Source organism: Neocloeon triangulifer, unplaced genomic scaffold, assembly GCF_031216515.1.
Source record: "Neocloeon triangulifer isolate White Clay Creek 2 clone unplaced genomic scaffold, ASM3121651v1 ptg000008l, whole genome shotgun sequence".
NCBI classification, from domain to species: Eukaryota; Metazoa; Arthropoda; class Insecta; order Ephemeroptera; family Baetidae; genus Neocloeon; species Neocloeon triangulifer.
The window spans coordinates 1,334,805-1,362,797 of record NW_026775550.1 but is presented as its reverse complement, the minus strand read 5'-3'; the positions used below and the strand labels follow the sequence as shown (position 1 = coordinate 1,362,797).

General features: G+C 35.6%; 3 protein-coding genes across 7 annotated transcripts; 2 read left to right on the top strand and 1 right to left on the bottom strand.

The window, feature by feature from the left end:
* Positions 1-5: 5 nt before the first annotated feature.
* On the bottom strand, positions 6-26,483 carry LOC132194956 (mucin-2-like). Of its 5 annotated transcripts, none has more exons than XM_059616583.1 (2): positions 26,347-26,483; positions 6-1,715 (listed from the first exon to the last, which is right to left on the bottom strand). In XM_059616583.1, the coding sequence occupies exon 2, from the start codon at positions 1,629-1,631 to the stop codon at positions 153-155; it is 1,479 nt and encodes a 492-aa protein (XP_059472566.1). In that variant the 5' UTR covers positions 1,632-1,715; positions 26,347-26,483; the 3' UTR covers positions 6-152. The 5 variants fall into 5 exon arrangements, with proteins under 5 accessions (XP_059472566.1, XP_059472567.1, XP_059472565.1 ...); XM_059616584.1 differs by having other exon boundaries at positions 26,351-26,455; XM_059616582.1 differs by lacking the exon at positions 26,347-26,483 and adding an exon at positions 11,909-12,097.
* Positions 19,333-24,579, top strand: LOC132194856 (uncharacterized). The gene is made up of 4 exons (XM_059616420.1): positions 19,333-19,427; positions 23,257-23,319; positions 23,737-23,895; positions 24,019-24,579. Exons 2-4 carry the CDS (start codon positions 23,275-23,277, stop codon positions 24,205-24,207), a joined length of 393 nt encoding a protein of 130 aa, XP_059472403.1. The 5' UTR covers positions 19,333-19,427; positions 23,257-23,274; the 3' UTR covers positions 24,208-24,579.
* LOC132194959 (uncharacterized) lies at positions 24,942-27,993 on the top strand. Its single transcript, XM_059616588.1, has 5 exons — positions 24,942-24,959; positions 25,027-25,112; positions 26,904-27,062; positions 27,164-27,256; positions 27,487-27,993. The coding sequence occupies exons 2-5, from the start codon at positions 25,068-25,070 to the stop codon at positions 27,607-27,609; spliced, it is 420 nt and encodes a 139-aa protein (XP_059472571.1). The 5' UTR covers positions 24,942-24,959; positions 25,027-25,067; the 3' UTR covers positions 27,610-27,993.

The following is a 27,993-nucleotide window of genomic DNA, read 5'->3' as shown; positions in this document are numbered from 1 at the left end:
TGATATAAATAATACAATTGTACATCTTTACTCTAAACTTTCCATAACACTTTGAATAATTGAGTAAATTTCTTTTCTTCGAACTCCACCTACAAACATAATAGCACTCACTCTCTTTTACTAGAAAGAGTCTCTCTATATACTTGTTGTTTTCAATGTCTGTATTGATTTCGGTAGTGCCGCCAAGGCCTGCCCAGCACATTAGCCACATCGTGACCTGACAGCTCCTGATAATATAATGGGGTTTGCCTGCCCGGCGCTGGGAAGAGGTTCGAGTGGCTCAGGTGCGTCCGTCGACCACCGCCGCCCTGATTGTGACTGACTTGCGGCAGGTGCGAGTAAAAGTTGAGCAGCAACGGCCTCGGGGTCGTTTGCTCCCAATTTCCCCACGCCCAGGGCTTGCCCCCGTTCCTGTACTTCTCATCAGGGAAGATTATCCTATCCGGCGATGGCACAACAGGTGGCGTCTGCTCCAATTTGGCAGAAGGTCGGCCCCACTGCCCATTGGGACTCGAGTTGCCCACACTCAGGTCGGTCAACACAACTTCACTTTGGGAGGGCCTCTGGAATGCTGGGGGATACGGCCTGTCCAGGATGACCGGACTTGATTGACTTTCATGGTGGGCCAGAGGGGTGGGGGTGCCGACCTCCGCGTCAGGTTCCTCCAGTTCCTCAGGGAGAAATTCGGCCTCGATCACAGCAACCTGATCCGGATCTGCCGGCTTTGAAATAATTTTTACCGGATCGGGCAGTGCTGGCCGCCTCCAGGGGGTCTTTGGCGTCGTGGTGGCCACAATACTGTCCTCTTCCTCGGGGGAAGTGGTGGTCACCAGGGTTGTACCTTCGTCTTCCTCAACAGGAGGAATGGTGCTTGCGCTGATCACCTCTTCAAGCTCAATCGGAGGAGGGGTGGTTTCTTCCTCCTCAGGGCCAACAGGAGGGGTGGTCATTTCTGTAGGGGTGACGGTTTCATCAGTCTCGGTCACCTCTGGCAGGGTGGTGGTCAGGGTGGTGTCGTTGTTGACGTGCCACAGGGTGACGATCGCCCCTGGCAGGGCGGTGCTCTTTGTCTCATCATCGAACTCGACCTGGGCAGCCACCACCATGACTTCGGCCACCTCCGTCGGCTCCGTCGTGGTCGGAGGACTTTCAGTGGTGGTCGTAGATGTCAAATTCTCCACCCGGACACCTCCATCCAGAGGGATGGAAAGTTGCAGCGGACCTTCGGTGGTGGTCGGTTTTTTGGGCGCCGAGAACTTTTCCGAGTTGGCGCCGCCGTACATGGCGTTGAGTTTCTGCAGCAGGAAGCCGAGCTGCGCGTTTTGGTTGACCTTGACCAGTTTGTTGCACCTGCCGAGGGCGTCCGCCTGGTAGCCAGGGGCGCAGTCGGGCATTTGGTCCTTGACGACGGGCGCGATGAAGATGCTCTTGGGCATGATCTGACCCTTCCGACGGCCGGTCTCCTCCGAGTGCTGCACGGCAGGGTCCTCGAACAACACCCACGCCTTCCAGAAGCCCTGCTCGTCGAGACGCGACGACGGCGTCGCTGCCGTCGGCGCCGCGCTGATGGCGCTGAGCAGCGCCGTCAGCACGGCGACGGCCAAGCTCACTTGAAGTCGGCCGAAGTGCATTTTGCGGCCACCCGAAAGTTAACTGACCGCAACTTTGGGTAGCTGCCAGCGGACTTCTTCGTGCCTCCCTTCATGCACCCCCATCTGCAACAAAAGTTTAAAGAAATTAGTGAAATACAAACATAGTTATTTTTGAGCAAGGAGATAACATTTTTAAATGAAATAATAATGTTTCCGTCATTATCCTTTTAATAAAAAAAATTGCCAATAATTTAAAACCTTTAAACTACACCGCATCAGAAATTTTGAATTTTTAAATTGATTCTAACAATAAGAGCAAATTAATATGAGTCAAACAAACCCTTTTTTTGTTGAAAATTGTGCAGCCTAAATAATAGTTTATTTCTTAAAACTGTCTCTGAGATAATTTCAGCGATTTCTTTGGAATTATGTGCTTCAAGCAAATAGTGCTTCTGCTTTTATAATCGTGGAAAATTTAAGATAGTAAAAAAGCCACTTAATTATTATTGCAATAAGTAAAATCACAGTTTAAACAAAAATTTTCGTAAAATTATTTTAATGCAGCAAATACTTTTGCCTCTTTGTATCAAACTCAAACGCAATAAGTTTCAATCAATTCATTACAAATTATTATTACATTAGAGAGTTGAGACTGTTTGGGAGTTAAAGTAGTATTATTATTTAACTGAACTGCTGCAAATGTATAAATCAGCGCTCAAGGTGGTGAACATTTTACAGGTGTCACAAACATCGACAATAACAGCGACACTTTTATTGTGCTCTCCGCGCGTCTCGCAGCCGCAGGACATGGCAGCTTTCTTTAAGTGTGCTTGTTATTAACCTGGAACAAGCTCACCGCCGCGCACTCTCATTATGTGTACTCGAGTGCATAAATTAGGAGAGCGCCGTCGACAATACACGCGCGGCGCTTTTATATATTTAAATTCATTTATATGCTCCGATGCTTTTTTCGAATCACAAGGCGGTTAATTAAAACTCGCATTAAGCAATTAATCTTACAAAGGTTGGCTGGTTGGAAAAAATAAAATTGATAACAATCCGACAAGTCTCTCCAGCATTATTTTATGGATGGAGTGCACTCGGCGGCGAACTGGTTGGCCTAATCATTATGTAATCGCGTCTTTGTTTCATCTAGAGCAATAACACTTCTTACTTGCTCTAAAAACCCATTAAAAGATATTTGTCAGCGCGCAACTCCAGGGTTAGGAACAATCGAGAAACCGATCAGAGCATTTGAGACTCACTGGCAAAAAAATGTTTATTGCTGTAATTAAGCCACGGGTTTTCCTTCAGAGATGGAAAAGCTTCCGAAGGTTTTCACAGTTGTAAACTCTATGAAAGTGACGACGCATTATTATTATTATTTAATGGAAAAAAAGATAAACCCCTATTATACTTTGCATCCGTACGGTATATTTCAAGTTCATGCTGGTAGATTTCTGCTGTGCGACCTTTCCCTGTTTTTGCAAACAAAGTGAACCAGCCAGCACTTCTTCTTTTTGTTCATCAATAAGATAAAAGAAAAAAACTCTGCGAACCTCAGCAAGTTCACAGTTCATATATACAAGAAATTGAGCTGCGCAATAAAATTAATGAGTAACACTTGCATGTGAGTTTGAAAAAAAAAACGACTATTAATATTCACACAGCGGCCCAGCCGAAAGAGGATGTAATGTAACTGTGAGTGGGTGTCACTTGAGTTATTAAACGCACAAGTTAGGAGGAGGAAGTGAGTTTAATGGTGTGGCAAAAAAAATTGCAATTGAAATTGGCAGCTCCGAATTTCTTTCATTTGAAATTTGATGGGAAAGAATAAAAAAATCCTAAATTGCAGAGTTATGAAAAAATTTAAAATGTTCAGACCAAATTAAATGCTTTTAATTTCTTCTAACACGATCAAATATTGATTCTGTAAATTCTGGCAAATTTTAGGCCTTTCTAAAATGGACTGCAATAAAAATACATTGTTAGGTTAATGATTAAATTTATACATTTCCTCCTGTTCTCTTTTTTTATAAAACAAATATTTTTGAAGATATTTTTAAGATTTTTCAGGGGTGTTTTATCAAAAATAGAAAAACTAAAAAGTTGCTTCTTTTTAAAAAGAGAGGCTTAATTTTTTTCATTATTCATCAAATCTCGTATACATTACTTTCTTCATTCAAAATTAATTAATTAGAAAATGAAAGTCAATAATTTAGTAAGTCACGAGACGCGTTTTTTTTCGTAATTTCGAACAATGGCTCGGCTTTTTGCCAGCCACTTGTGCGCTTCTCTATTATTACGCGGTCTATTGAGGCGGAAGGCAAAAAGTGCTGCGGGACGATTAAAGGAGGAGCTGCGCTTTTCTCTCTACACACTTTTCACACAAACAACTCTAGCTAGCTAGGCCGGCGAATCGCGGAGAGAAGTTTTTGATTATCCACAAATGCGTGAAAATGAACATAATGATGGTGGTGCGGCATCAAACAAAAAGTGCATGGCATCGCAGAGGCGCTCTCTAGGGGTTATTCACACCAAAACATCATGAATGGTCGGGTCACTGATATCAGCCGCGCGAGCAGCAGCCATGGAAGGAAGCCTCCTTTTCTAGATAGAGCAGCACATCATTCTACACGCTGCGGGATGTTTGAATAAATTAACACACTTTTCAGAACGTGAATTTTTCGTAATGACAAGACGGACTACCGCAGGAAGCGCGGGTGAGCGTAAAATATATGAGACGAAAACTGACACATCAACATTATTATACAGCTTGCCACGGTAGACCAGGAAATTTGTGCAAAAATGGAGCACGTTGCAAGGCCATGAAAATAAAATTTAAAAAAAGTAATCAGATTTCTTTTCAGGATTAAATTTCTTAGAATTTAAAGAAAGAAAGGGGTTTTTAAATTTGTTGTTAAAATGAATAATTATCTTAGCTTTTCTTTACAAAATAAATTATTCAATTGTAAAAAAAAAATCAATTTGAATGGAAAATTTAATTTTGAAAATGCATTTATTTATTCTTGAAAAATTGGTTTAAATCTGTAATAATATTTAAAAATTGTACACAATTAAAAAAAATATATAGCGAGTTTCATTTCTCTGCATGTTTTACTGGTGAAAATTTGAAGTCAATAAAACCTTTATTTATTACCCTCTGATAATACTAATAATTACAATGCTTCATCATAAACACCGGCAGCAGCGCGTATGTTGCTGATTTATCTAATTGCCTTCTTGTTATTAAAGTTAGCATACGCATAATTGCATTATGAAAGTGGATCTGTCGTTGAAAATTATGCGAGAGCCAAAGAAGAGTGTCGCCAGGCGAGCGATTAAATTGGAAAATGAAAGTCCGTCGTTCGTTATTATTGGCGATGAAAGTGCATTTATAATGTGTGTTGAATAAACTGGCAAGTGTTTGTGTCCAAACGTTGACGTCGGACACACTAATATATAGAGAGGCAGACCGCGCTGGTCAAAAGTAGGCCACGGTTTCAGTGTTTAAATTCACCGACGTGCAAAAACATTTTTGTATGACGTGTGCGCGGCGCATCTCACTCTCTTCAATGCATATATTTGCTCGCAGGGAGCAAACTTCTCGTCCGGTGCAAAAGAAAAGAACGTGCGACCAGCAAGATTTGTTTCTTCACACGCTTGTGTTGGCACGTTGGACGCTGCCAAGATTTTATAAATAAAAGAACTCTGCTTTAACGTTTCTGAAAGGGTTGGCCTACGAGAAACGGCAAAATTTCATATTATTTTTTTGTTCGGTGAATTTAAATTATTTTCTATCGATCTCACAAACATTTTACAAAAAAATGGAAGTGGCAATTAGAACAAGAGAGAATTGTTTATGATAAAAAAGTTGATAATAAAATCTATAATTATAGGCTCAATTTTAAAGCATTTAAGTGTTTCCTAATTAAGTCTACTAAGCCTAGTATAGCTTAAATGGAGCCAGATATGAAGAAATGTCAAATTTTATTTTTTTCGATTATCGGGAGTAGACCAGAATTCAATTTTAATGGAGAGAATTTATCATTAAAATTTGGCCAAGCAGTAACTTGTATTTATTATTTATACAAAATGTTTAGAACTCAAGGTCTCAATAAAAGTTGTTTTAAAAAACTGATTAATTAACTTAATATTGATTACTGAAAGCCGTTTTTAATAAGGTAAAAAATAAAAATATTAAAGACAAAATTATTTTAATAAAAAATAAAAAATATTTAATGATTTACGTGAACAAATTAAATATATTTTTAAAAACATATAAGTTAATAGACATTTAATTTTAATAACTACAAGTTTGCTTGTAAATCTTTTTGAATAACCTGCTTTTTGGCATATTTGAGCAGTGCAATTTTCAAGACTGAACTTTCTCATTTGAACTAATTAGAGAACGTTTTTGTATTATTTTTTATTGCTGCTACTGGAAACTTCGTTATCTCTGATGATCAATTGTGACTATTTAACAAATCAAACATTTGCTGAAATGTATTTCTTTTTGACACAGGGTTTGAATTTCTGTCCCACTCACAAATGTTGTTGAGTTTTTACCCCTCCAAGGCTATTACTAGCTTTAAATTTGTTTATTTGTGCATTGTAAGCCATAATATTTAATTTAAACGGTGCACAAACGTCAAGGTTGATTATTCACGAAAGCCTGACTTCTATAAAATAGAACATTCTAAAAAGGCAAAACAATTCAATTAAAGTTATTATCTAGACAAAATTATTCATTTTTTTGAGTTATCTATTTTTATTACAAGTATTTTGATGCATTTTATGGTAATAAAAGTGTCTCAACGACCAGAAATGTTAAAGATTAATACAGTTACAGCACGACTTTTCTTGAGCACTCCAATTTTGGTGCGTTCATATTTTTAAAGTCTATTAAGAATATAAAAGGTAGGGGAGAAGCCGCAGTGAGAATTGTAGTAAAAACAGCTACGGAGATACATAAGAAGTGCCACGGGAGGTGAATAAAGTCATTCTCTCAGAACGTGTATAAAAAGCATTGGTTTCCCACGTTCCGTCAACATTTTAATGAAAATATACAACTGAGCGGTGGAGCGTATATTACAGCACGAGACCCGCACTCGGGCGGCGAGAGATGAGTTTTCATGATGTAATAAAAATTAACTCCCGTCACGATTTTGCACGTCCCTGACAGCAGAAAAGGCGTTTTCAAGGAAAAACTACATTTTATCACTGGAATATTGGCCGGTTCTGCAGAATTGAAAAAGAAAAATATCAGAAATCAATTTTTAATTAGCATTATTTCATCTGGTCCAAGAGATTTTACGAGCTTATATAAAGTCAAAAGAAGAGAACGCCCGTGGAGTTTTATCAGGAAGGCGGTCAAGTTCTACTAAATTAAGGAGAAAGAGGAAGACGAGACGAAGAGCGGCCATAATAATTGAATGAAGCGCGTAGACACCAAAACGCGCCGCGGTGTGTCTGTTTTGTATGCTTTTATATTATAGGTCCGAGCGTATCTCTCCATAATTCACCTTGGAATGAGGTCTGCAGCAGCATCTCCAAAGATTAATAGCTACAAGAAAAGACCTCACCGAAGCCAATTGACAAAGTTGACGCAATAAATTACATCAAGCTCTACTTTCTAACCAAATCTAAATAAACATATACGGAATAAAAGTTCTTCTCGTGCGGCCGAGACGCTGGCAAAAAGAGTTAAAAAAAGGTACGTGCGGTTTGTGCGATGGAAAATAATTTGAGAAGTTTTTGTCGCAACCTTCAACTCTATCCTTCGGGCATAATCTACACACGTAAGGAGAATGTTCATAATTTTATTATACCTGTTTGGATGTTATTTAAAGAGACGAATGGAAAGATTAATTTTTAAGCTATATTTTCTTTTTAAACTCTTTCAATTTGTATGTAATTTTATTGATTTTTATTGAAATTTTAATTCTCAGGAAATATTCTGCTAAAAACTGTTTAATTATTTTAAGAAATATGTCAAATTTTCAGTATTTTGTGAAAGTTGTAATTCTATTCAATCTATTCTCACCAGAGAGCCTTAAATGTCTCGTCTGTTAATGGAAATGATTCATTCATTCAAATGTAAAATCTCTGTAAGTCTTTAATAAGCATTTTGTTTTTATTCTATTTGCTATAATCTTCAAAGTTTAAAATCTGCAGAAGAATCTTTTCAGTGCATCAAAAGTCTAAAAGAAATTACAATTAGAAGTTGACGAGGAGAAAAAGAGACAGCTGACCGCTTTTCGGCTTTCCTTGTTGTGCTTTCAAATTAACCTATGCGAGCATAGGTAAACCCAGGCGCGTTATTAAAAATAACCGTGTACTTTCCTAATAATTCCCTTACACGTGTTATACAGAAAAATCAGGACAAGCCGTGTTAGTTTCTAAATCCAGACCGAGTTATAATCTCCGAAAGTTATACAAAAAACGAAAGGAAATCTTTATTTATCCTCATATTATATTATTCACCCTCTTTCGTTTTAATAAACAATTAAGTTGCTTCGATTATGTGTTAACCTCGCGCGAGATCGGAACTTTCCAAACTCTACTGGGATGAGCTGCATCTCAAGAGAGCAAAAGCAGCGCCGCTGATAATGACGGACTGCGCTGATGGACGCGACATGCATTATATAAAAAAGAATAAGACCAATCGACTACATAACTGTAATTTAAAGGCTCTCTTCTCTACCACTGGATACACACAATGCCCAGTCGCTGTGTTGGCACTCGCGCTCTAGGCGGCGCGCTAATCATTTCCAATCATTATTTTGATCGCCAAAAGACACAAAGTCAAAAATAGCGCCGCAAATCTCGGCCATCTCCCCTTTCTATGCAGATTACGAGAGATGCAAAATAATAAGTAGGTAGTTTTATAATTACGTCGATTGAGTGTTACATGAATGAATAAAAGAGCGTGACGAAAAATTTTTGTTTTGACACATTTTCTCAGTAGTGTTTAATGTCGTGCGCTCGACTATTAAGCAGTTTGTTTATTTACTCTTTTGCGCTTGTTTAATTTATCTGGTGTTGAAACCAGAGTATTGCTGCTGATATATAAGAGAAATAATAAACTGCGCGGAGCAATTGACGGGCGTGTGCTTTGGGAACGGGAATGTTGCTGCAATTGAAAATATTGTTATTTAAACATTTGAATAATTATACAAGGCGGATGGGAGCCTCCCTAAATTTGCAACAACGGAAAGAGATTGTAAAGATGATAAAATTCTAATCTCTTAACAGCAACATAGAAGGCAACTGACTCAATGCTAAACAAAATGAAATGCTCAAACAATTTTGCTTTCAAATTTCGTTTGTCGGCAGTCGGAAGTAAAAAGTATACAAAATGTTTAAAAGAGGTAACAGGGCGTTGTCTCCCTGTCTCTCTTATTATCACATTAATTATATGTAAAACAACGAGTTTCTTGTCAAATCTAAGCAATTAAAAATTATTTATTCATTCTATAACTCATTTTTCCTTAAATATCAACGACAATAAGAAAGAAAACCTAACTCTATGGGAGACGATTTAAGATACATAAAAATAAAAAAAAATTTATATTTAGTAATCGATTGTTCCTTATTTTGGAATAGAATAAGGCAGACTTTTGGGTTGAAATTTAATTTTAAAATATTAAACAAAATAAATTATAATAAAAATATAAATTATTATATAACAATACGAATAATTTTCAGCATAATTTTATTCAATAATTCTACCTAATTCCAGCAAGAACTTGAAGAAAAATGATAATTTAGTATTTGTTAATAATATACATGTTTTTTATATAAACAAGGTCTAAAAAAATTTATTTACCGTCTGAAGTGATTTATAGTATAAACCGGTACATAATTATGTTCAAAATGACAAATATTTTTCTTAAATATTCATTACTTTATATTTCAAAATATTAAATTCCATCCAACGTGGGGCCGGTCACTCTTTCAAAGTTAATCACCTCTAATTATCCACAAAATCAATTAACGCTGCGCCCTGAGCATTAGAGCATGATTCACCCACCCGTAATAAAATTCAATTTGACAGCCGCACTTAGGTGTCGAGCGGCGGCGTCGGCTTTTCCTTTCCTCTCGGGACTTGAGTTACACACCTGTTCAGCCATCCCTGCTGCACAGTGACTCATATTTCTATCCGGGCCCTGTGCGAATTCAGCGGAGATGAATTGATTCGAATTTCCTGCGTTTAAAAAATAAAAGAAATGCCTCGGTGAGTCAGATGCAGACGCAAGACGAAAAAAACACCGAAATTGACCCGGGCCAAAATGAGGTCAAACGAAGGAGTCTGCGATACGAATTCTCTCATAAACTGGCGGCTAATGGGCAGCGCAGACGGCTGATTGCCATTCTCCTCACGTTGTGATGTTTTACCTGTTTCGGCAGCGAGGCGATCGATTGATTCCGCGAAAGTATCCTTTGTGAATCTGCGCGACAGGCGAAATATGGCGACGCGGTTCTGTTCACATTTTATCCCTCTCGGATCCTCCCCGAGATGCACAAGGAATTTCGGAATCTCGCACTGCAGGGTACACTACTTTGCGGCGCGGTTGCGGGCACTCGAATGCACCGCGCGATCGCAGGTAGGCAAGCCAGGCAGAGGCGCACCTGACTGCCAGTGTCTGCGCGCCGGAGGAGGAGGTGGAGGCACAACAAAGAAAGGTTCAACCGCGGATAAGCAACACAAGACGGTGCGAGAGGGGAATCAATTGGAAAGGAAATGTAAAGTGCAGCAGCAGCAATGTGTGTCTAATGTGCTGCTCTGCCAGAACCAATTTCCAAACCTGACCACACAAAGCAGCCCCACAGCGGAATACAATTTTCCAATCAAAATAAAAAAAGTATTCAAGACCCTTGTGGACTTGTGGAGGAGGCCTCAGAGTTTGTAAAAAAGTGACAGGTTTTTAGTTTTTATTTTGTGTTTTTATTTCCGTTCTGGATTATATGCATTTTTATCAAAAGCATAAAGATGGTGATGACCAGCAATTTTGTTGAATTTTTTTAATAACAAAAGCTGAAACAATGTATTTTGGACAGATGGAAAAAATCACTTTTCTCTAAAAATGTACTAAATACTAAAAATAAATTACAATAATAACAGCTTTTTTGTATCTGTGAAACGTCTTTCAAATTTTAAAACTGATCCATCATCAGGAATTGTTTTTTTTTTTTTAATAAAGAAATATTTATATATATTTTAAAATATTTTGGACAAATAAACAACAATAGTAAAAAAATAAGACTTTTCATCATTTCTACCATCCTTGCTTGAGGCTAGGAAATCTGTTTTTAATTTTCTAAGGTTTTGATTCACCACTTTATCTCTTTAAGTTGAAGTGAATGTGAAAGATTTTCGTCATTATTTCTAAATTATTTGTGTAAATTTTTAAGCCGCTCTAATTTATTTACATATTGCGAAATGTTTGCACATTATTCTGACACGAGTTCTCTGCTCAAGTTCACATGAACAAAATCATTTGAAAAAAGTTAAATTGTGCATAGCAGCTTGAAAGAATTGGTGAATGAATGGATATTCAACAGAATCTTTTGGGTAATTTCTCTCTCCAAAAGATTGATAGAAAGTTATTTCAATTGTTATATCTTCAATCTTCATAACTACTTGTGTATTGTTTTTCCTTTATTTATTTGTTTCCCAACTCATCATGATTCATAGTAAAAGGATGATATGCGTCAGAAATGAGTTTTTTTCCGTTCACATTCAGTGTCGCTATTAATGATTGTGATTAAGATAAATTATTTTTGCTGTAACTAAAAATTTGGCCTAATTTTTATCATTTTAAAATGATATCAATAAATAAATTATTTAAAATTAAAACAATTGAAAATTTTTAGCAAATGTTCCTTCAGTTCAAATTAATAATAGAAAATACAAATCACGAAATATCATTAGAATGTCCAACTATTAATTAAGTCCAACAAAATCGCGCTGCTCCAATTTGGTTCAATTCGTAATAATTACAGATTGATATTCGATCACAAATGACGATCGCTCTTTCTAGGCCAAGCACTTTGCGAAAACCGGCGCGCGTACATATACATCCACTTGCCTATTCAGTTTTCTTTTCAAGACCTGCCTCACAAAGTAGGAAGTCTCTCGCACAAACGTCGAAAGTTTAAAAAATCCATTAAAAAGATTCATGCGTGTATATAGCAGAGAGCGGCCCGTGTATTTTTTTTCTCGCATCAGCCGACATTTAAAATGTCAATGCCAAAACCATTCCTTTCTATGTCAAGCGGCGTAAAAAATCAACGGCAATTAAAGCACTCACCTGTTCAGCGGAGTGGTAGAGCAGCAAAATTGTATGTCCGAAAGGTTACAAAAAAAAACTACAACTCGTTGATAATAAACAATCACAGAGATCAATGAATCAAAAAACATGCACGGGTGCTCTTGGTGGCGCGGTCGACTTTGAAATGTCACAGCTCACCATGCAGAATATACGTGCACTCGCCTCAACTTTCTCTCGTCAACTGACTGACTGAATAAAAAGAGACCAGCGCCGCAGCTCATGATGCTGCTGGCGAGCTGATGGTTTTGCTCTCGCGAGGCACCCATATTTCATTATTTTCGTTTTAAATAAACCATGCGCACCGCGTGCACTGCAAACAGCTAAATCACTCATTCATTGGCCAAAATCTCAGAAAAAGGGCTCGGGGAAAATTTTTTTGACCTAGTTTTTGTGGTTGCTTTTTGTTCCCAGTTTTTTCTCATAATTATAACTCGCCCACACGTCATCGGAAATTGATACACTCCTAGTCTAGCGCTATCCGGTTTTATGCGACAAGGAAAAAAGCGCAACTCTTATTGGAAATCGTTGTGCGTTTTTATTATTTTATAAATGTAATCTACCGCATTTGAAAAGATAAGATCTTACCATGAGAATTTCCTCTGATAAAGAAATTTAAATTATAAAATATTATTGAATTTTTATAAAAAAAAAAAATACCCTTGGTACATTTTTTAAAATCATCAATATCAATGAATGTTTAAAAATAGGTTGTGTGCAATGGTTTGGGCATAAGTAATTGCCTTTTTATGATAGATAAATAAACCACAATTTTCAACTTGAGTTACAATTCATGAAGCAACCTGCCTTTTTATTGTGTAATATAATATATAATATAATATATAGCAATAATCTCATTTTCAGTATTAAATTAATTAAATATGCTCATTTTTTTGGTAATAATTTAATTAATTTTTTCCAGTTAAAAAAAAATTCTTTATTTAGCCCCTTTAATTAACTGTAAAATTATCTATATTAAAAATTTTAAAAAGGCAGACAATCATTGCTTGTATAGATTTTTGAGCTATTGAATTTTGATGTGAACGATCGACATTGAATGTCATCAGCTGGGCAGCGATGATTGAATTCAAGCGAGCATCGCAGCTCTTGATTAAACGATTCTTTCATCGGTACCCCCATTATTATTTGCCGGTACGCACTTGTTTATTTTTTGCAACCGCCACTAAATTGCACGCAGTGACAATGGAGCGGTTGAAAAGAGCAACTCGATGTATTCTACTTTTGTATGCCGGCGTGTTAATTAAAAGCACACATAGAATATACATATAAAAATACTGTTATCTTGGATATACAAACACAATATGCGCGCATCATTGTAAAAGGAATACAAAGAATAGCCCGCAGACTGCGCATTTATCATTGGCATAGGCTGATCTGCTGATTTCAATTAATGTATTTCAATTTATTTTACGTGATTTGCTCTGCTTTCTCCGAAGAAACGTTATTAAAAAAATAAACAAATTAATTGTTCTGGTGACCAGAGAACAAAATTCTTTATTAAATATGAAATTTCTCCCTGATAATAGGCGTCAGGGCTCGGCTGCGTTGGGGTTGTGGCTTTGTTTAAATATTTTTTTTTTAATTAATGTTTTTATATTTAACAGAGCAGGGTTTGTTACAAATTGTTATTATCTAAAAAAAAACTGATTTTCATTAATTGTTAAATTTCATTTCCCTCAATCGTCAAATTTGATCAAAAAAAAAAATACTTTTTCTGTGAACTTTTGATAAAAAAAAAAAAACAGGGATGGGACTTAAGTAGATAAATTTTCATAAACAAAGATTGTTTACCATTCTTGAGGAGGAAAAGGTCACTTTTTATGTTTGGCGTTTCAGCAGCTTTGCTTTTTTGTTATTCACTTTTTTTCCGATTTAAATTTTTTTTCATGACCGAGGAGAATAATACACAGGATCGTAATTGTGTATGAAATCAAATTTAAGTTTGCACTGAAAAGTTGCATCACATTTCATTATCTGCATTTTTCTTTTTTTCTTACTCACAAAGTGATTCCGTTAAATATTTAAATGCACTTTGCATGCATATTTATTGCAGTCTGGGCAGTAATAATATCATCATCAATAAAGCAAAAGCTGCTTATAAGATTTTTCTGGAGTGTGTATAATATAATGTTACGCACTTCTACATACACTCCACTTCATTATTATTATTATTTTTGCTCTTGGTCATTAGATCACTTTACGAGAGAGCAGTGATAAAATCAACGATTCACTGAACAATCCTGTCCATTGTTTTGCTGCCAACTTGGACTGTTCTGCCAATTTAAAAAAATAGGACACTGGCTCTCTCGTATTTTTTGTATTTACAATGCAGCTCTTGAAATTATATCATCGCAGAGCAAGGCAGAGAGCGAAGTGGCCAACGGCGAGCCAGAGCAGGTCAATGTCGTAATGCTTGTGCGCTTCTGCTGCATAACTTAACGATTTGCGTGCGAAGATAATTTAAAAAATATGTTAAAGAGATAATTTTTCATTATGGACGTGTTGAATCTATAAAAGATGCTGCTGACGAAAGACGTGGAAACGAGTTTTTTCTCCTCCGCGTCCATGGGAGGGTTTCTGTGAAAAATAAAATGCGACACAGCGCCTGACCCAAATTTGGAAGAAAATCCAGACGCCGCGCCAGACAAAGAGCGAAACAGGGACATTAATATAAGGAGTGGAGAGAAAAGTAAACAAGAATAAAAAATGTTACGAGAGGTGCGTTGCTAAGCAGTTATTTACACAATATTATGCTTGATTTGATTAAAATTTAAAAATTAATTTAATAAGTCTTTTTATTATTGAAAGAACGGCCTGCATATTTTCTTAATTATCAATTTACAAATTGTTGGGAATTTTTCTATGAAAATTATTTAATTTCTGCTATTATTGATTTGTGCAGAGGATCAAACATCGAAATTAGATAACACCAAATATATTATCACAAATAAAATAAAATCTTAAAATATAAAATATTATTTATAATTTTTTAGCAATATAATTCTCATTTTAATTAGTGATTTTGATTCGCCTTCATATCTTTTGGCCCAACAATGTAAAGTTTTAAATTTAAGTAGCAATTTGGAAAAAATTAATTGCTATATTGCTTTCATTAAGCTGTGCAATTTGATCATAAATGATTTTTTAACTGTTATATATTTTTAGTATATTTTATTATTTTAGGTTTTTACGTTTTTTTATGTACCGAATGTTGGAAATTGTGCAGTAATGGCGTGGCAAAGAAAGCAGTTACCAATATAATAATCAAGCACATACACTTGAGGTTTTTATGTTTTTATAACGCGCACGTTAACTCTCATTGCCCCTCATTACCTCTTTGCCAATAAGTCCCATTTTCCTTGCACGAGCCGCGCCGATCGCGCGCCTCTTGCATCAAATCAATTTGAATTTTTCTCTCTCCTTGGACTTTTTTTTTGCAGCCTGGCAGAGAAAGTATTGAAACGCACATTCGCTTTCAGACTGCACTTTTACCGGCTCGACTACACAAGGAACATCTATTATAATAGGCAGCGTGTGTGTGTGATAAGAGCAGGATGCGAAATTTTGAAATTTGTCCCTGCTCAATATTCACGGCGCGGCAACGCAAGCCTCGCCGCAAGTGGACTTCCCAGTTGACCTTATATTGGAGCGGCGACCGCCGCTCCAAGTGCCAGCAATTATTTTCAAAAAGAATAAAGAGTAACCCTGGGTCGTGCATGCACACTCGGCGTAAGATGCTTTCATTATTTTTAAAAGACCTCTCACGTATATGTTACGACTTTCAATTGTTCGAAGGGATGAGAATTATGTTCGATTTGCAAAGGCCAAATACTCTCATTATTTATAGTCTGAAAGGCAATTTTGAGCTCAAATGTATCAAGATTTCCAAGAAACAATGCATTTTTTTTTTTTTTGCAAATTTACGTTCACGAATAAAATGAGTGTAGTTTTATGTCACAAAATTGTCAGTTTCGCTATAAAAAAATGATTTCTATAAAAATCAGAAAATTAAAAATGTGAGAAACTCATTTGTCAAAAAACTTTTTCTAACATCAAAAGAAAACTAATTTTACATGCTCAAGTCAAAACATAGGAAATCCAAAATTATAAATACATTTTTTTTAAAATTTTTAGTCATTTCTGGCAAATTATTTTAATTTTATTTTAATTTTAAGCATTTCAATATATCAAGGCAACATGTGGGATTCCAAAAAGTCAATTTTGAGACTCAAAAAACGGCTAAAAATTTTGAGCCGAAGCAAAAAATTATTCAAGAACGTTAATTCTCATCCCTGTGCCGGTAAAATAATTGATTCGAACTTTAGCGGCCAGTGAGGAGGAAAGGCGATATGCTCTTGTTAGAGAGGAAGGTAACGAGATATTGAGTAATCCGGCTTAACCTTGATTTGCGTGATGTGACGAGGATCCTATTCGGAGCCGGGAAGGAAAAAGAAAGTGACATAGAGTGAGAGCGCTCGGGGGACACGCGCATTTCTTTTATTTGTCCACGCGCTGCCAGGTGAGCTATCTGCGCTCGGGTTAATATAATTAGATAGGCCTAATAATCGAGCGGGGGTTTTCCACGTGAATGTCCATTTCTATAAACAAGCTGAAAAAAGCTTCTGAGGCGCATGTTATTTACTTTTGTGCCTGTAAAGAAAGGGAATCCAGGATTTCCGCCTTCAAAAATGAATTTCACACATTACGCGGTTGTATGATTTTGTCTCCTGCTGCGGAGAGGCCCACCCATTTCACAACTTCTAATGCAGATCCTGCCACCGGCACTTGATGATGCCGATCGCATCCTCCCCAGAGGATGCCGGATGTTGATTATATATATTTCTTTGTAATGATAATTTCAAGATTCTCGCCCGTCCCTTGCATCAATTTCTATGTTCGTATTTGTTGTTCTAAATCTGCACTTATTTAGTTGTAAAACCCAATTTTTTTCTGGTGATCGTGTTTTTCAAGGGTTTTGTTTTTTTTTTATTAGTGTTTAAGTCGCGCAGTGTCAGTAAAACCAAATCACGTAAAAGGGTCTTTGTAAAATTAAAGCATTTTAATTAAACATTGATATTTATTATTCATTTCTTTGCGGTCATTTGACGTTTAGCTTTGATCGTATGATGAATTATCACCTTTAAATCATATTGAATATCATTACATTAATGATCACGATACCTGAAATTGCACTCAGTATATACATTTTGGAATTTATAATGCACTAAACAATCCATAAGAAGCTTAATTTATTAATTTAAATTAATTAATCTGAGCATTTATATTAATATGTTAAATTAGGTTTTAAGATGATGAAAAATATCCAAATACTTAAATAAATAAAAAATTAAAAATATATTTTAAACAATAAATAATATAAAAATAAAATCCACCAATTGTGATATCTATATTATTTTGCATTAATTTACAAAAAATTAAACTTTTGTGTAAAAAGAATAAACTGAATTTGTTAATAATAGTCGGATAGTTAAATAGTTTGTAATTAGTTATTCTCACTTTTCACATCAGAATCTGATGATCAGATCCTCCTCACGTCTCACCCATCAAGAAAGAGCAAAAGATAATTATGAAAATTTCAGCACTTATTTTTAGCCTTCAAAAAGAATGACGTTTGTAAATGTCAGACGTGCGGTTTTGATGAGAGGGAGACCGCAAAGTTATTGAAAGAGGAAACTTTAAAAAAGACGCAAAATCATAAAAATTTATTAAATAAATCAAATGTCTGATCAAATCGCGTACACCATAGCGGTTTTCCTTCACTTTTCCAACTGGTTTTCAATATGTTTTATTTTTATATATGAATTATAAAATAAAAATGAATTAATTTAATATAATTATATCAGCTACTTAATTTTAACCCATTCTACAATTTGTTTTCCAATTTTCAAGTTTTTGGCTAAAAATGATTTTTAAGAAACGTCGATAAAAACAAATTTATATTTTTCGTTCAGTACTTCTAAATTTATTTGAATTTCTTCATCCCTTTTTCTACTGCAACTATTGCAAAAATAATACAATTTTTTAAATGCGCGCATGTTTTATGAGAAAATCTATTTTTTAATTCAGGAATCGTGACTAACTAAAAACCAGTCTCGAGCTTTTTCCATGTTCACCGCTAGAGAGCGACACCACGTAGAGCTTGAGTGACTTGAAGTGGGCACCAAGTGAGCACCAAGAGAAATAAATGAAGTGAGCAGCAAAATGTGTGGTGAATAAGTAACGAGTATATTTTTAGCGGTTCGCTCATGTTCATAATGAATGTAAATTATAACCGCGGCTTTTGTTGTCATGATGTGAAAATTGGTAATTTTAACTAAATAGGTGATCGCGTCATTTTTTTCTGCAAAAGAAATTAACCAGCAGTATGAGTATTTGACACTTTTCAATGCAAAATGAACAAAACTCAACAATTTATGTCGCATTTTATTGTCTTACAAAATATTTAAATATAGAATAAGTAATTTTAATTTTTATATACTTTTTTCACCTTCCATTGTTACTGTTTATTGCAGCTTAGTTTTTCCAGTTTTAAAATCAAATCACGTTTATTATTTCACTAACTGCGTGTTTTCACATGAAAAATTAAAAGGAAGAAAAAAACAAATGCAAGATTATGATGATGCATGCATCATCATTATATCATGTTTCTTACTCATTACCACGAGGCCGACAACCATTGGACTGATAAGAATTAACGGACATTGCTCATTGAGACTTGAGACATAATGGTCAGACTCAACCATCTTGACTTAACACATTGTACAGAGTGAAAATTTTCAATTGATAAGAAAGAAAAAGTTTTGGATTTCTAAGTTTGTCTTCATTAAATAAAAATTAGAATTGAGTGAAATGAATGTATTATTAAACAGGGAGTAAAAATACAAAGCTGCAATTGATATTTTAATTGAAATGAAACATATTTCAGATAATAATTAAAAACTATATTTTATAAACAAAGTTGAAAAAGCTTTGCATCAACCATAATTTAAAAAATTTATATTTTTATAATTTTATTTGCCTTTTAAATTTTTTATAATTAACAATAACAGTACAAAACCATTTTTTCCAAAATGATTTGACTCGTCGCCACTAAACCCTGCCTGCATCTGTACCATTCCTCAATATTCACATAAATTTTAAAGCCGCGGAGGCTGCAGAAATATAAATATACGAACGTTGCCCACGTCATGATACATTTTTGCATATTATGCCTCGTCCCAAAATTGATTACGTATACTTGTTTACAGCACGTAATACCTGACTCATCGTCGCTCACCTGACGAAAAATGACATCATCAGCCGACCTGAGAGCACCAAAGGTTAGCATTTTTGCCGAGGGCGCATGCGTGGCTGCACCGAAGCCGCCGCTTTTATGAGAGAGAACCGCGCCTGAAAATCCAACTCAGGCTTTGTCCGGTGCGCGAGGAGTACGAACGCTTCCACTTCGCTTCCACGAACGGTGAGCACCGATTTACTTTTCCATGTACAAATTTTATTTACGCTCGGGCGAATATATCATTTAATACAGCTTTTCCAAAGTTTTAATGAAAAGAATAATTCTATTTTTGTTATTTCCACCGGTGTTTCTTTTTCGCAAAAATAATCTTTTCTAGAAATATATGGGCGTTGGTTTAAGGATGGTCAGTATAGAGCGTATATTCCAGATGCGTGCACCTGTTCAAAAAAAAAAATAATCCATTCCACGCCGATTATCCTTAGAGATTTTGATGTTAAAAGTTGTGAAAAAGTTGTAATTTCCATCCAGATTAGCAGAATTCTCTGGAAGGTGTTTTGGCCTTTCGAGCTGCTCTTTTTAAAAGGACGCCAACCGACAGCATCGGAATGAGAAGGGGAGGTGGAATAAAAAAAAATCCTGTGGTCATCAAGACGAACAGGCCGCGCGCGGTTGTTGTTATTTGGATGCGCGCTGCTCCCACGTATATAGCGCGCGGCCCTCCCCCAACTTTGTGTTCTTGGCCACGATGCATTTATTTGATTATATATTCCCATGCATGTGGAAAGATCGCGTGATGCACTCCTCTCCACAGACAAAACACAATGCGCACATTAGCTTGTATGGAAAGTGCGATGCGCTTTGTCTATGTAAATTCTCATTCCGTTTTTGTGCAACGACTTGTTGACATTTTAGGAAAATTATGAATGCGCCGTTAAAAAAATATTACATACAACTTCCTTTTACCTAATTTGTGTGCTCTGCGATTGCTGTCAAAGATATTTCAAATATAGAAAGCAAAAAAATACTTTTATTAACAATATAATAGTGCATTTCTAAGGAAATTTTTCTGAATACATAACTGCTGAGTTATATTTTATTTATTTATTATATATTTTCTTTAATGGATTCGTCGAGAAAGCGGTTAACAAGATGAGCATCTCAATTGGAAGTTTATTTAATTGTGTATTTCTGATTAATATTTTAAATTTCAAATCCATATCCAATTAAAAGACAAATTCGTTTTTATTTTCTTCGGGCAAAGTCTCCTCATTGGCAGTCTGATCAATCTCTTGCTCAATCTCCACCTGCTCTTCGTAATACTTCCCGATTTCCCTAATCCGCGGCTCGGACAATCTCACCCACCACCGGTTTTGCTCCTTCAAATTGCGCCTCTTCTTTTTCTTCTCGCCTTCCTTTTCGACGACGTGTCTGCGTCCATTCAAATCGTAGTAGCTCTTGGGCTTCAAAGACACCTCCAAAAAATTACTCTCGGCCTCCTTTCGGGGCTGCAGCTTTTTACGTCCCCTAGTCTCCCTCGTAACTTGCAGAAGTTCCTGTCTACTCAGGCGTGACAATCCCTCTTCTTCATTCTTCGACTTGTCTCGCTCGTAATCTTGCAGGAAGTTGATCAATCGTCCCGGCAACTTGATTTCCAACGACTTTAATTTTCTCTCGTTGATTTCGTCGATGGAGAAGAAACCGCACTGGACGTCGCTCAAGTCCAATGACTCAAAATTCAATTTTGAGCCACTACTTTGATCAACCACTCGTCGCACAAACGTCTCGTCGATCGTTATCTTGAGTTGCTCGGCTCGAGTCCGGTCGGTCGGACAGGCAAAGGCTTTGGTCGAAATTGTGATGGTCCGAGACCTCTGCAGGTCCGGGCTTAGCTTGACGAGGTCGCCGTCCCTGCAGGCTGCCAGGACGAGCATGGAAGTGTCCGGCTCGTCTTCCAGCAGGTCGGCGAAAAGTTGAAATCGGCCGTGATTGGTGACGTTGCTGGAATACGCAGGAGAAAGGGCTACGGACTTTTCAGGTTTGATCAGTCCGATTCGGAACCTCCTTCCGGCCATTTTCAAATTTGAATTTTTACGACGTAGAAAATGATTTTAAAAATTTAAAAAGTTTAACAATACATGATTTTGTTTTCATTTTTGAAATATGATTTTATTTACAATAATGGAAAAAATTTCCAATCGTCTTCCAACAATCGCAAATTTTGGCCCCCATTGTTGCTAGGATTTGAATATTTGACTTTAACAATAACGAGTCCTTTAAAATCAATCAATGATACCAACTTGTGGGTATCAATAGAACTGTCAATAACATATAAAAAAACGCGTGACTTTTTATAATTGTGCAAAGAACTTGTTTTCTTTGAAACGCAATTTATAAATAAATATCTTTCCTGCAATTTTGAGACTTTAGAGACTTTTTCTTAGCGAAGCCTCTTCTTGAGTCAAGGTGATGGAAAAATTGTTTTGATGATGTCACCCTGACCTCCTCAGTCACGAGAGCATTCTTCTCCAATTCGCAGTAAATAAGCGCATTAGAGAGATCTTCACTATATTTCTTTTGTGCGTTTCTTTGATCGCATCTCTAAAAAGGCAGCTGCGCTCCTTGAATAACAATTTTAATGCTCGCGAGACGCGCCGTTTGAATCCTCGCTAGACATTCGGCGGCGCGTGGGCTAAAATTAACCATGACACCCTCGCATCGCACCACGCCTCTGACTGGCATTTTTACTCCACTCGTTCAGGGGTAATTCCATCCAATCCGAGTACATTTTTTAAATAGTAAATTTTTATTCATTCTAAATGCAGTCAGGCTCAATTAATGACAACTGCAAATATTTACTTGTTTAAAAATAAACTTTTGATTATTTACGCAGTTCTCTGTATATTATCTTGTCGTTCTGTGTGGAGCTTGGGTTAATTATTACCATACGGCGTTGAAATATGTTGCCTCTATTTCAGAGGAGTGCATCGAATACACCATCCCATGCGTGCCAGTCTCTGCGTGATTGAGCACCAAACGTTTCAGAAGCGCGGTTCAAACACCTCTGGTACACTCAACTAGTGAAAGTTTTCGTTTGCCATACCTCTGACGTGAACAACCGCAGAGGCCATCAACAAAAATGCGGCAAAATTGCCTGGGATAAAATAAAATTTCACAATAATTTGAGGTTGTTATGTTGCTACAAATTTGGTGCTCGAAAATGAATGTTAAAAAAAAAGGCCAAATCCTTTCTCGACAGAGATGTCGGAGATGAATAATTAATTTACTCTCAGGAAATTAAATTAAATTTTTTTTAATTCTGCCAAATATTTTGCTGGAAATTAGTAAAGCTTTGCGAACAATTTAAATTCGAATTCCCGGATGTTATTTTCTTTGTTGTTAATAGGATTACAATTTAGAAGATTTTAGTAGACTGTGACGTAATTTTTATGATACCACCATCCATACCAAACGATGTGAGAATGCTTTAAGAATATTAATATAATGACGCAACAACCTCGACAGAAACAGCGTTTCTTGAAGGCATTTGGGTGGAGAGATGAGATCAGAGAGCTGCGAGAGCCGAGTTGGTGTTCAACCAAAGCTATAAAGGCGCGGTGCCTTATTGTCTCTCCTTCGAAAGTGGGGAGAGAAAATTAACTTGGTTGATCCGTTTCAACTTTAATTATTAAAATAAAACTTTGGACAAAAATCAAACTCAACTCAAGTGTTATATTTTGAAATTAAATATACTTTAGTAAAGAAGTATAAATATTGCATTACTTTTTACATTGCGTATATATAATAATAAAGAGATGAGGCAATAACACGCCCTGTAATTTCAAGTCGTAAATAATCTCGTTCAGAGGAATTGGTCGGCTTCATCAATCAAATAATCGAACGCCGGTCGAGAGGTCACAGAGGCCATCACGAGCGGTATTTTTATGAAAAGCTGTATATGAAACGCCTGGGTTCATGAGAGAATTTCTTTTTTATTTCTGGTTTTTCTCTGCAATTACCCAACGAACTAATTTTTTTGATATTTTTTTTTCAGGCAGAAAAATCCTAAAAAATGGCATCCTTCAGCAGAGTTTCCATCCTCAAGATCATAGAATTGGTAAGGAAAAACTTTTTATTTTATTGAATCATAAAAATTACGCAGTTGCGAAATTGGAAATAATTATGTTAGGAACCACTTAAAATGTATGTTTTGTATTAAAATAAATCCAAGGATGCCGAAATCATGCGTGGGAATGGAAACTTACGGCACAAGGTTAATTTGCCGAGCCTTTTCGGGAGGCACCCATTAAATGATACTTTTTGTACGAATAATTTGTTATATCATTAAATGTTATTTAAATAAACAGACTATCCCATGCCATTTTATTTTACTAAAAAAAATAAAGTAATGAAATTTTAAACAAAAAACTTATTTAAATTATTAATACTGAAAACATTTATCATTTCCCGTAATTGATCACCACTTACTGAAGAGAACTTTTAATTTCAATAATTTATCAATTTCCTTTTATAGGTCTTGACATGCGTCCTGATCGGGCTGCACTACCACAGTTTTGAGGCAGCTGATCTTCATGCCCACATCATCATCTCAGCCACCTTTGGAGGTTTCCTTGTTGTCCTGGCTGGCATCTTTGCGGGCATTATTTCTGGCCAGCCCATGCCCAAGCGTGTTGTAAGTAACCAATGATTTCAGAATTTAATTCAATGAAATTTTTTAAATCGATTTAAGCTCTATTATCCATTTTATTTTCAAAATTATTTTTAAACTTCTAATTTTCCCCCCATTTTTTTCCAGGACATGTTCTACAGCTTGTGTGGTGTTGCCCTTTTCGCTGCTAGCGGTGTGCTGACCATTCAGTACTACAACAACCAGTGGATCACCATCGATAAGGACAAAAAGAACATCGGCGTTGCCAAGGGTTCCATTGCCATCATCAACGCCGTCATTTTCCTGCTCGACCTCGTTTTCACTTTCCGCGATTGAAACAGCTGATTTCAACCAGCCCTAACTCTGTGGCTCTGCCGTTTCATAAATTTTAATATCTGCATTTCTACCCACCATTTTTCCCTTTGCACAAAATAAACCTCAAGTTGAGGGTACAAACTTTGCATGAAATAATATTTATGGGTGTTTTTAAATTTTAAATAAAATAAATATCAAAATAGTGAGCGTTGCTGATAAAAAAAAAATACATACTGACTGAGATTACAGTAGGCTCTGACAAAGGAAAAAAAAAGAAAACACGTCTAACCCTAAAAGTCTGCTAAGCTGAAAGCTAATATAAAATTAAGAATCTGATGTTTTATATAATTGTGTGTCTCTAAATGGAAATAAAATTATTATATTTTCACCTCACACTCTTGTTATTTGCATTATTCGCTCTTTTACTCTAACAGAAGCCAAACTTTTTCATATTCAAAGTAATTTAATTGATTTAATTAATTTCTGTCCATCTTCATCGGCATTGATTTTTATATTTTTACATTACACGGAGCGGATAATTTTCAAAGGCTATTAATTGAAAGGATGCGGTACTTGAGCCAAGATAATTGAAGAACGCGAGAGAAAAGTAGGACAAACAATGCTTAAAGCTTGTTTCATTGATTGGTGTGCCATTGGAGAAGGCAATTCTTTCTTTTTCAATGAGATTTATTTGTACGCACATTTGATCCGGTGCGCGCGACCCGATCTTGGTGAGAGAGAAACGCGGAGGCTCAATTGCTCGTGGTTTTATTGTAGGTGAATTTTTATTCGCAGTGAGGGTCAACATGCTTATTTCGCGCCCGATGTGTTTCTTTCCAGTCGGCGAACGGAGCTCTCAGGGTTAAGATCGTGCGCCAGCCATGGCCCGCTGCTGCCGACTGCCTTGCGTCAAGTTTTTGGAATTGGTGAGTCAAATTCTGATTTAAGGCCACAGCCCACATATTGATGAAATTCGCCCCAACATTTTTAAAACGCTATTTTTTTACTGATGCATATGACATTAAATGTTGATTCTATGGAAAAAATATGGGGTTCAAGGGATTTACATCAAATTCTGATTTTTTTTTTAAATTTAGCCTTAGGTACCACGGAATTTATACGTCAACCTAATTTCAATAAATAAAAATTGGTCCGAAAGTGTGTTTCTTCACTTTTTCATTTAAAATATTGCTTAACATATTGCAAAATGTAATATTTGGGGCTTCATGATCATGGGCATAACAATTTTACACGCATTCCGACGTATACAAATATTACTTATGTGGGAAAATTACAATAGACTCCTAAGAAGTAGTCCAAAGTAAAAAGAATAAATTTTTCCAAGCGATGTTATTATCAAATTTTAAGGAAAGTTGCTGAGTAAGAAAATTATGTATAAGAAGTATAATTAAAAAATTCATGTTTTTTTTTATAGAATTACATTTTTGCAAGATAAAATAATTTCAGATTTACTTTTATTTTAATTTATATTTTTGTAACATTTATGGAGGGCAGCATTGTTGAAATGAAATGAGATAACTTTAACTATGAAATTAGCAAATTGATAAAAAAAACCTGTTTGTTTGATTTTAAATAATTTTTTATATTAATTTAGTGAGTTAGTAAACAAATTTAAGATTAAAACAAATGGGATATAAAAACATAATTAATTAAATTTAAAGATTTAAAAAATCAAAATTATAAAAACTTGATTTAAAATAATAAAAATGTAAAAAGTTGTTTAAAATAAGTGAAAGAAAATTATAACAATTATTCTCATTAATTAATTTAATTTTTATTTTGATCTAATACTTACACTTTTCAAAATTAAATTGTTTAAGATAAAAAAAAAATTGATCAGGACCATCATGAGTTACAAAATCGTGTTTAATGTTGTTTTTATATTTTCCTACTTGAAAATAAATTAAATTCCCTTATTATAACCGCTCTTTAGAGCTTTCTGTTTGTGACAAATGCTGGATCTACTTCCTCCAATGCCATATTTAGATTTCAAACGGGAAACGTTTGTTCGCCCTTCGATAAATCAATTCCATTTTTTGAAAATTTAAACTGCAGTCTCGAAAGAAAAGAAAATTGATAGAATTGATCCTTGATTGGGAGAGGGGAGCGATAACAGAAGCATATTCAAAGTAAACTTACTTGCCTGGACGAGGAATTCGGAAAACGCACCACCATCAGAGCTGCATCACATGGTGGTGATGAGATGATTTGCGAGCGACTGAATTATTTGCTCTCTCACGCGCGGCACCTGATTGTGAGAGAGACGATCGAGAGGCGCCAGGCAATAACATAGCTGGAAGTTGAGATCTGTCGGTGGTGCCGATTAAGTGAGTGTACGACCTTGCACAGGCCAGGTGTGTCTCTCACTCTGCATTATTCCTGCCGGGCTCGCTATTTGTACTTCTCAGGAGGAAATAAATAATATTGAAATTGCTTATTAATCTTATTAATAAGCTCGGCTAAAAGTGCGTCCAATTTTTTTTTTTTTTTTTTTGATAATGTCAGATGTAAGTCATGGAAGAAAGAAAGATGTGAAAAATAAATAATCAAAATGAAAGGGATTTTAAATTTATTACTAATTATTCTATCATGACAAAAGTGTCAAAATTGATCTGATTAGAAATGAATAAAAATAATTACATGCAATAATTTTAAAATGTTCTCTTACAATTTTGATTTTTCTAATATTTTTGCAGATATTCACTGTAGCCTGCCTCACCTTGCACGCAATGAGCCTAAAACCAGCCGACATGGAGCATTTTTGGCTTCTGTCGGTCACTTTCATCGGCATGCTGATTGTGGAATTCGGCGGCGCCTTCGCTGAATGCATCAAAACGCCTCTTCCAAGTCACGTGGCAAGCATTCTTTTCTTCTTTATTTTGAACTGAATTTTAATCTGAAATTTTATTAGGAAGGAAAAGAAATAATTTGCATCGTATTTATTTTTAATTTTTAGGATGCACTTTACAGCGTCTTGGGTGCAATCTTGTTCTTAGCATCCGGAGTGGCTTGCCTGAGATTTTGGGACGATGAGCCAAGAGAATTAATTGTAAGCTCAAAAGCATCATTCACTCACTTCATTTTATAATTTCTTAAAAAAAAAAAAAAAAAAAAAAAATGGAAAAAATTATTCACATATAATAACATAAATTATATTGGACAAGTGGAATGTTATTAGAAATCTAATTTAATTTAATGTTGAAAAAACATTTAAAATTTTTGAAAAAGTTATAATTCTAATTTTTTTTTCTAATTTTTATTTTTTACTTTTTTATTTAGGTCGTGCGATATGGAATGTGGAAGGGCGTCCTTTCATGCGTAACCAGCGTGCTCTTTGTGATTGACGCTTTCAGAGCCCTGAACGGCAGTGAAATATGTGCAGGACAACCCTACCTTCAGTGACAGTCTCATGCCCTTTAAATTGTATAAAATAATCTATAATCTTGCAACTAATAATTTAAATAATTTTGCCTGGATGCTAATTAAGCAATGCATTAATAATTTTATAAGAGACTGAGTAATTTTAAAATCTTAATTATTGAAAGATTAAGTTAAATTAATGAAATTAACAGAAATAAAATATTAGACTAGGAAGATGCTAACTTTCAGTTTCCTTGATTAATGTGATAGCAAGTGTAGCTTTTAATCTCTCAATATTTTTTAGTTAAATCTTTTATGAATAATAAAAAAAATAGAAAATTTTCATTAATTTACTTGTAAAATTCAATGAAATATGATCGTTTAATTAAAATTGAGAAGTGTGTTAATTTTAATTTTCAATGAATC